The sequence below is a fragment of the Xiphophorus maculatus genome, chromosome 16, assembly GCF_002775205.1.
Source record: "Xiphophorus maculatus strain JP 163 A chromosome 16, X_maculatus-5.0-male, whole genome shotgun sequence".
Lineage (NCBI taxonomy): Eukaryota > Metazoa > Chordata > Actinopteri > Cyprinodontiformes > Poeciliidae > Xiphophorus > Xiphophorus maculatus.
In genome coordinates, this window is record NC_036458.1 from 22,623,301 (window position 1) to 22,632,800 (window position 9,500).

General features: G+C 41.2%; 1 protein-coding gene across 6 annotated transcripts in view; it reads right to left on the reverse strand.

Annotated features, from left to right (window-relative positions):
- Nucleotides 1-8,162, reverse strand: part of caskin1 (CASK interacting protein 1) — a 105,872-nt gene extending 97,710 nt beyond the window's left edge. For 4 of the 6 annotated variants that reach the window (XM_023349245.1, XM_023349243.1, XM_023349244.1 and 1 more), the window contains exon 1: nt 7,191-8,161. In XM_023349245.1, coding sequence (XP_023205013.1) covers nt 7,191-7,284 — 94 coding nt within the window. In that variant the 5' untranslated portion in view covers nt 7,285-8,161. Of the gene's footprint in view, nt 1-7,190 lie in introns of all 6 variants that reach the window. The other 2 variants (XM_023349241.1, XM_023349246.1) reach the window with 2 other exon arrangements.
- Between the last annotated feature and the right edge of the window lie 1,338 nt (nt 8,163-9,500).

Sequence of the window (9,500 nt, forward strand, 5' to 3'; positions counted from 1 at the left end):
TAATGCTAATAACTACTAATAAACTAGCCTTGCTCGTTGCCTGTTTTAGTGCGCTACTTGTCTCTAACTCTATTGGTTCATTGAAGCCGTTTTTTAACGTCACTGAGCGTCACAAAAATAACTGATGTCTGTTTTTACGACAGTAAAAATGTTGGCTGACTGTGTTTGTTTATGCACTGACAGTTTGGGTATCCATCTATCCTCTTATGAGTGTGAAAACAATCTACTTCACAGAAACACAAACAAAATCGGTGGCCCGGCTTCCACTGTGGAGTGCTTTTCCCCCAATCCCAAAGCCGGTACAGTCTGTCCATGTGAAGTCTTGATAGAGGAATGTGTGCTAGATTTGTACCATAAAAAGCTCCGAGAGAAACACAATGCCAAATTTAGAAGGCACCATGTAAGTGCAGGTCATTTATCATCATCACTCTGACGCAGTCTGAATTACGACTCTTACTGCAGTTGATTGTCTTGCTGTGAAACCGAAGCGTCTGGTAAACATCTACTTAGCATTATTTTTCACAGCTTAAGGAGCGAGTTTCTGAGCTCATGCGTTTCCATCCGTTGTTCCAGATGTAGTGGCACGTCAGACAAAGCGTGGCAATGATGTTGACATGTGCCACAAAAATAACCCCGGCAAGATCCATTCGTCCCCCATCTCTGAACGGGTCGGATCTAGAAACCTGTCTGAGTACTGCCACATGGGAACTACGTTATTTAAACGTTACGTAACAACCTAAAGATTCAATATATCTATTTAGTTTATGGAACAGGAACTTAAGTATATATTTCAATATTAATGCATATTTAATATAGACTTTAGTGTGTACATTTAGATTAATTACATAAATTTCAAAACATTACAAATTTTAACATCATTTTATTTACAATAAAAATGTGATTGTGTGAGGAACCTTCGCATTTTTGGGTCACCCATAAAACTGACGCATATACGCCACATCTGCAAACACCAGCGATGGATGACAAAGCCACTTCTTTCGCCCTGTAGGGGTTAATTATTGTTTCAAAAACCTTCCTGATGGGACGCTGGAAAAACCTATTGTTGGGTACAAGTTATGCTAAAAGGTGTTATCCTATCAGCGAAGCTATTCAAGTCTCAAATCGCATCCCGATGCTAAACATGCTGCAGCAGCGCAGATGTTGCCAACACTAATGTCAGCGCAAGCACTTCGGCTATCAACTCTTCCTCTGCTACCAGTTGCTGAAATCAAGCAGATTTCACCTGCAGCTCCATCTACTGTTTTAAAAAACGAACTGCGGGGAATGCTATGTCCCTCAAGCATCTGTCTATAAGCTAAAAGGATATATCTGAGACCGATGGCACACAAATTCCTTTCAACAGTGACTTTCTTCTGGTCAATCTTCCATACAGGTCATATTTGTGATGTACATGATGCAGTTGTCTTATTCTCTGTTGTATAAACTCTTTCAGTTTTTGGATGATGTGTTATACAGAAGCGGAGAGTGGAGGTTTTCCACATATACTTTTGCCCAATGGTTTCCTCAAGATAAGACGTAAACTTAATGGAAAAGTAGTTAATTTCCTGATGGTTAACAAGTTAACCTCTAGAAAACAAACCTGCATACCTTTGCAGCCTGCATTTGAAACATGACTTAGGTTGTCTCACACCAATCATCTTGTGATCTAGAGAAAACAAAGTTTGTTTGCTTGTTATCTTGTGAAAACCATTGGGAAAACATACATGCGGAAAACGGCTGCGCTCTCTCTGCTTCCGTAGGATTGAACAGGGTTCTGTGAGGTTGATTTAGAACATAACTCTGCTTTAAACCAATTCACGCCTTCCTTCCAGAGCTTTGTGTCGTGTTCATCGGACGTCACGGTGCTGTTTGTTCACCAACAGGTGCACTTTTAGCTTCCCTTATTCAACTCTTTGAAAGCAAAACATCTACGGTCTGAATTTGCTGTAATATGAATAAGTATGTGAGCCAATACAAGCGGAATCCAAAACAATAAGAACCCAGAAGGACTTCGGAATAGCACAGCAGAACACAAAGTGTCAATCATCCCAAGCTTCTTCACACAGCGAACAAATACAAAGTCTGGGGCTGACAACATGTTCAGCGTTTCCCTGCCTGCTCCTTTGTGAATGTCTGCTGGTGTGGATGGAATGATCTGCTCTGGTTCCGTAGCCAGACTAGCAAATAATCTCAGAAAAGACAGGAGAAAAGAGAAAGGGGAGGGAGGTGATTCCAAGGAAGAAAGCAGCAACTCGCTCAGCTACGAAGATGGAAAAATTCAAGAGGCAGATGAGCTGTAAACCACTTTTTTTTTTTTTTAGAAATGGAGCAGTTAAATCTTACAGCTCTACACAAACGGCTTCTTTATTTTAAACAATACAGCAAATAAACCATCAATATGCGTCAGACCAGCTGTCCTATCGCTCACACACCGACGCTGCCTCCGACAAACAGACACGAGGTCACACTCGCGCGGTTACGACGACCTCGTCCTCGGCCGTGCGCGCAAGCCGAGCGGCAGCGAACTGACGCCGCCTCTCCAGACGGGGCCAGATGTGCGCGTGTGACGCAGGTGAACGCGCGTGTCTGGGAAGGAAAGGAGTAAATGAGTTGCAGCAGTGTCGAGTCCCTGTCAGACTCGCACACACAGAGCAACCTTACCTTCTCCTTCACACACACTCAGCTGTCCTGCAAGCTTCGTGTTTAATGCTGGATGACAAACAGGTCGGTGTTAACATCAGCCCTGTGTTAGGCCCTCCTGCTGTTTGTCAGCTCCACTCTATGATTAACCTGCTGTGTTTTTCTGATTTTCTCAAAGTTTTTCTGAAAAGTGTGACCCAGCATCCGTTATTTGACAAAACAGTAAGAACCCATTTTTGCAGAACATGTTTTTTTTGTTTGTTTTTCAATTGTATAGCATGTACATAAATGACATTTCACAGCACAATTTCAAAGTAGCGATGGGACTCAATTAAAATTTTGAATCGAGTTAATTGCAGGGTTTGTAATTGATTTATCGCAATTAACCAGATATCATATATCGACAAAATACACGACATTTTCAATTCAAAAACACTTGCAAAATTATTGAATAGACATATGAGCTCAACAACAAAAATGTTTTTTGTTCTTATTTTCTTTTTCAAGTTACTCAATCCCCATATTAGTGCAAAGTGTTGCTATACCTATTCTTGTCACAATAACAAATGTAGCTGGATGATAAATCGGTCCAGAAGTTATCACGATAAACGATAATAATGTTGTTATTGTAACTAATATAGTATAATAACATCACAAAGCAAGAACACCCTCTCAAAGATCAATAAGCTTTAACTTCTAACCAACATTTGTTAGGTGAGAAGCAGTTGGAGTTGCTAGAGTGGCTACAATCAGTAGACCTTAAAGTTGAGCATAAACCTTTTCCTGGTTTATAATATAAAATAAGAAATGTCTGAAATGTGACAGATATTAAAAATCCAGCCAAGGAAAACACTGTAGTAACAGCCACTGCTCCAGAGTCCCAAGTCCCCTGTCAACACTGCAAACCTCAGTGTTAAAGCCAGGGGATCATTTTAAAAAGCTGTTTGTAATTAAGACTTGAATAATTAGGGACAGCATGGGGAAAGCATGAGTCTTCCAGACATACAGTACACCCCACCGACGAGCAGCATGCAATGTTGCTTTTATCTGTGTCGCTTTCTGAGTGCTCCGCAATCCACTGAGATTTTCCTTTAACAAACAGCTCAGCGTCACATGTATAAAAACTACGCACTAAGCAGCAATCTGAGACTGGCTTAAAGCCGAAGTGCACTTATATTTTGCCCAAAGGTTGTTTTGTAATGTGCTCTTATACAAATGCGCTTCACCAAGCTCTGAAAGACATTTGGGTTTTATCGGTGACTCTCGACCCTACCAACTCTTTCGGGGAACAGAAGGGTCAACAAGATGCAAAGGCCACAATACAACAGAAGTCACAACAGACGTTATGCTAACACTGAAGTAATGGCAGAATGAATGTTTAGCTCAAACAGAAGTTATGCTAATACAGAATTTATACTGAAATAGAAGCTATATTCTAAAACTGAATTAACACAAAGCTAGATCTTGTAATAAATCTGAATTTATGCTAAAATGGAATTTCTTCTAAAACGTAATTTATGCTAAAACATAATTTTTGCCAAGATGTAATTAATGCTGAAGCTAAATATGCTAAAAAATGTAAGCTACACTAAAATTTAAGCTATACTGAGACTGAATTTATACCAGATTTAAGGCTAAAACTGAATACATACTAAGATTGAAACCATGCAAAAATGAACTTTATGCTAGGACAAATTTTATGCTAAAGCTGAAATAATACGAAAATTGAATTTTTGCTAATACAGAATTTCTGCTAAAATGGATTTTTGCTAGAGCTGAACTCATGTTAAAATGGAAGCTATATGCTAAAACTGAATTCATTCTAAGGTAGAATTTATAGCAATGGGTGCTAAAACTGAAGTTATATTAAGATGGAATTTATACTAAAATGAATTTTATGCTGAAGGTGAATGTATGATAAATTGTAATTTTTGCTAAGTTGGAATTTATGTTAAAGCTAAATATAGTCCAAAATGGAAGTTATGCTAAAACTGAATTTATGCTAATTTTCTACTAAAGCGGAAGTTATGTTAAAATTAAAACTACGCTAAAGTGAAATTTATGCTAAGATGGATTTTATTCTAGAACAGGAATTAGTGTAACTTCCATTGTGGCTTTTGCACTGTCTTGACCCTAGCGGGCCGCCACACTTTAACTTGTTTTGCGAATCAAAATATATATATTACTCTAACATTTCCTTCTTTGAATTTAAATTAGCGAAGTGATGAGTGATGAGACAGCGATGAATTTCTACAGCACTTCCACACAACGCTGCCACATTTTCGCCCTGTTATTAGCAATCAGCAACAAGCAGCTCTTCTTATTCAAATGAGGCCCACCTGCTGTTGGACTCTTTCCAGAGTGAGTGCAGTTTCAGATGCAGCTGTGAAGGCGCCAAACTGGATCAATTCACACAAGTGGATGGAAGGGTCAGGCCCTCTGTGCCAGCAGTGGTTTCTGTAACTATTCATAGCACGTTCATTTATTTCCCGTTTTGTCATGGTGGAACCACAAACCTACGTTTATGTTATTGTGGTTTTATGTGATAGATAGACCAACATAAAGTAGTTCATATTGTGTAAAAACTGATAGGTTTTTTCCAAATGTTTTACCCATAAAAATCTAAAACTTGTGTCATGTGTTTGTATTTAACCCCCTCCCCCTCCAGAGCCGATACTTTACTTTGGGGTTTCTCCTCACCGGCTTTTTACATCAAGAGACTAAAATGGTTCCCGTTCTTCTTTGCAAATGAGCTCAAGGTCAGTCAACTTTAACTGGGAACATCTATTTTCAAGCGTTGCCTTAGACTCTCAATTGGATTTAGGTCTGGACTATGACTGAGCCTTTCCAAAAAGTAAATATTCTTTAAGCCATTCTGCTGTAGCTCTGGTTATGGTCCTTTTCCACTTTCGACCAGGTCTTCTTCCAGGGTTTCCTCGCAGTTAGCTTCATTTCTGTTCTCGCCTGACCAGAGAATGATTGCCGTGTCCCTCACATGGCTTGTGGCAAACTTTAAACTCGACTTCTCATGCCTAGTGAAAACTCCTCCATATGTTACCATCACTGTAACTTCTCTGATTAAGACTGTCCTTCACTCGTCTATCAGTTTAGATGGGCGGCCATGTCTTGTTAGGTCTGGAGTTGTATCATGCTCTGTTTCCGAAAAAGCAGAACGGCTACTCCTCCATAAGATGCTCTTAGTAGGTTTTTGGTTTTTACATGTGTAAATTTGCACAACTCTTTGTTCCATCACATAAACATTCGGGATGCACCGATCCATCATCTGTATCAGTAGTAAAAAAAAATCTAGACTGGTCCATAAGGGCAGATCTATTCATTCTAGTTCCACGCTTTGTGCTCTGGTATGTCATACTTTCTTCTTTATTTTATTATATTTAGAATTCCTAATTGCACTTTGTGAACCATTTGAACGGTTTGTTGCAGTTTGTTTTTACATGTTTGATCAACCTGTTGTTCTTGTCAGTTTCTTTATAATTTATTTCACACAGACTCTTCTACTCCTAACTGCACCAGCTGAACAAATTAAAGTTGTTTTTCCATGTTTGACCAGGCTTGAGGAGCTATTGGTGTTTTTAAGTGAGCGGTGGTGGTGGTGGTGCAGAATTATCAAATAAATTTGTGAATTCAGTACATTTGTGTCTGTATTTGTTTGTTGTTTTTTTTTTTTAAAAAAAAAGCGTTTTAAGTCAATTCAACACTGTTTTTCTGTATCTGTATCAGATATCGGTATCAAAAGTGCAAAAAAAAAGTGCATCCTCAGTAAAAATCCCAATAAAGTCAATAGATGTTTGCAATTATAGAATAATAATGCATCTGGAAAAGTTCCAAAAGGTACCTGGGCAAGGCGCTGTCTTTTTATGTTGAATTAGGCCACTTGTTGCATGAGTACGTAAGTATTCGGAGCCATAACTGCAGCCCTCTATAGTATCGCTGAGCTGCTAGTGATGCAGTATATCAGTGGAGGGAATCAGCAGCTGTAGTCGCCTGGACAGAAGCTGCAGCTCTGACCGGCCTCTTCTCCGCGGTTGCCCACACATTGGAGTGGGCTGTGCCAGAGAATGTTGCAGAAAAAGGAGCAACGTTGCAGCACAGACTATAAGAAAAGATTATATTTTTTTTATATATATTTATATGATTCTTCCTGTTTCAAACCCTCAGGAGGGTTACCAGTTATCTGCTGAGAGGCATGGTCGCGGTGCCTCCCTCTTTTTCCTCTGCTGCAGTGCACTTACTTACACGGGGGTCTCGCTCAGGACGAGCTATCAGTCTCCAATCACTACAGTCATCTCCTGTGATACACGTATGAACACCTCCACCCTCCTCCCCGCCCCCTCCCGTCACACTCCCTCCGTCATCCTCAACACTCCGGCCTTGCAGCGGCAAACAGCCGGTGACTAAAATTACAGAGATGTCGTTGCAAAAGCTCCAACTCGGCAATCAAAAAGGGAGAAGCTACTGTCAACCCTGAGAGAGAAAAAAAGAAAAGAAAAAAACTAAACTAAATGCACCGGAGCAGCAGAGTGTCTTACTTGCTTTCCCCGGTCGAGGCCTCTGTAGCAGCTTCTGCACGGTGAGAAGGTCCTCGGTCTTCACCGCCTGCAGCAGTTCCTGGTCCTTCCCCATCTTCCGCTCGGAGCCGCTCTACTCCCGCAGCATCCTTCAAGCACAGCGGCGCTTCAGCCTCAGCCTCGGCAGGCGGAGGGTGCGTGTTCCCGCGGCCACGGACAACGCTCCCTCCACCCCCCAACCCCTCACACACACACACACACACACAAACACACTTAGATCTCTAGCATATGATGGAGCGAAAATGGGCCGGAAACGGGAGGAAGAGAGGGAGGGATAGACTCCGCGGGATGGAGGGATGCTCTCGGATTCCCCTCCCCACCTCCAGCGCCTCCACGACAGCACCACCCCCGCCTCTAGGTGCAGCGCTGCTGGATGGAGCCTGGACCTGACGCCGCCGGGCCGTTCAAGGTTCCAGCGTGATATTTCGCCGATTTCGAAAAATAAGGCTCGCTATCCTGGAGTCTGGTAATTGCTCTCACCCGCCTCCCCCTCCCCCAAAAAACTCCCCCTTCACCAACCGAGCGGCCCGGAGGAGACGTGAGATGTGGCGAGAAGCCTCACGGGCTCCGAGTCGCCGCGCGTGAAGAAAGACCGTGCGTTCCAATGGCGGGCGCGCGCGGAGTTCTTCCCTCTGGAGGCTGTGACAGTCTCGTGCTCCGGGTCGTAAACACAATCCAGCGGTGCCGCCGCCGCCGCCGCCGCAGCAGCCATCGCGTCTCCGACTGAGCTCTTAGTCTCTGTGTTTTTCGCTCCTCTTCTTTTTTTTTTTTTTTTTTTTTTTTTTTGCGCGAGGGAGGCCCGGGGGTGGCGGGGCAGGAATAGTGAAAGGGCCACGTTCACGCGCTCGCGTGCTCTACAGTTGGCTCGGCTCGTACGGTTAAATGGTTCGTGTGCGGCAACTCGGGGGCGGACCAGAAGCGCGTGGTGCTCCCTCTCCCGCCTCTCCTTTCATCTCGCTCGCTCGCGCGCTCTCTCTCTCTGGACGTTTCTCTTTGTGGCTCTTCCTCTACAGAAGAGCTGCTCAGATATGTTCTAGAATAACAAACTTGTTTATCACCTGAGGTTAGCTTGCCTTTAAGCTCACTCGTATCGTTGAATTTCCTAAAAATAATAATAACAATAATGATGATAATAATAATGAAATTAGCATTCCCATTTGCTGCTACTGCAAAGGGCTTATCCACTGCTTATAAGGATGGTGGACTACATTTGTTCAGGTCTATTTTATTCTTTTATGAAAGAAATTATAGACACTGAAGTTAGCAGGCGATACTCAACACAAAGCAAAAATCTTATTTGTGGTAAATAATTAACTATTAAAATGAAATTGCTGAGAATTTGGTTAGGGAGACCAAAATTGTATTAAATCAATTCTACATTTTAAGTTCAGTTGCAGTTCTAAACACTTTATTCATTTTCACAAGTTATGTTTTAAGTTATCTCTGTTCTGTGTGTGGAACAATAGTTCAGGTTGGATTGGTCTAAAAATAAAAAATGTAATAATAATAATAATAATGTAAAAAGATTTTTTGTTTGTTTGTTGTTGTTTTTTTGAGTCTTCACATTGTACCCTCCCCACAACAGATGGTCATCCTGGGTGGAGAACCATATACTGAAAAGAATGTCACTGGTTAAAAACACAACACTTGTCAGACTTGACAAACCAGCAAAAATAACTCTGCATTGAACAAATATTTTAAAACCTACTTTATTATTGAAAAACTTAACACTAATGTAAAAAGCACAAAAAAGGACAATTACAACATTATTTTCTCTGGATTACCCAACTACATTATGTTGCTTTTAAACAGAAAGGTTTGGAACTGTACACATACACCTATAACACATTGGCAGCTTTATGAGGTTTTCTTGAGCGATCCCTCATTTATTAATATTTTCCTCCTCAGTGCAATGGTCAATGTTTTTAATAGCATCTGAAAGTCTCTGGATATTCTCAGTTTTTCTCATTCTGGTTCTGAAACACCATAATTTTCATGTTTAACTTGTGACCAAAAAAAATGTCTCATTGTTATTCTTCACAGTTTTTTTTGCACCTCTGGTAACAAAATTATGTACAAAAAGTCTTAAAATAGAGTAAATAGTTATTCAATCTAAATATACTTGAAATTCAACTTTGAAATGTTGCTGTAACTCACCCTATCCAAGGTTCTCCAAAGGATTGTTGACAGATCTCCTGCAGCAGTATGTATTACAGTGGCTCTGAAGAAGCCTCTGGCTGGAGACACTCTACTGTTGTATGACAGTCTGAT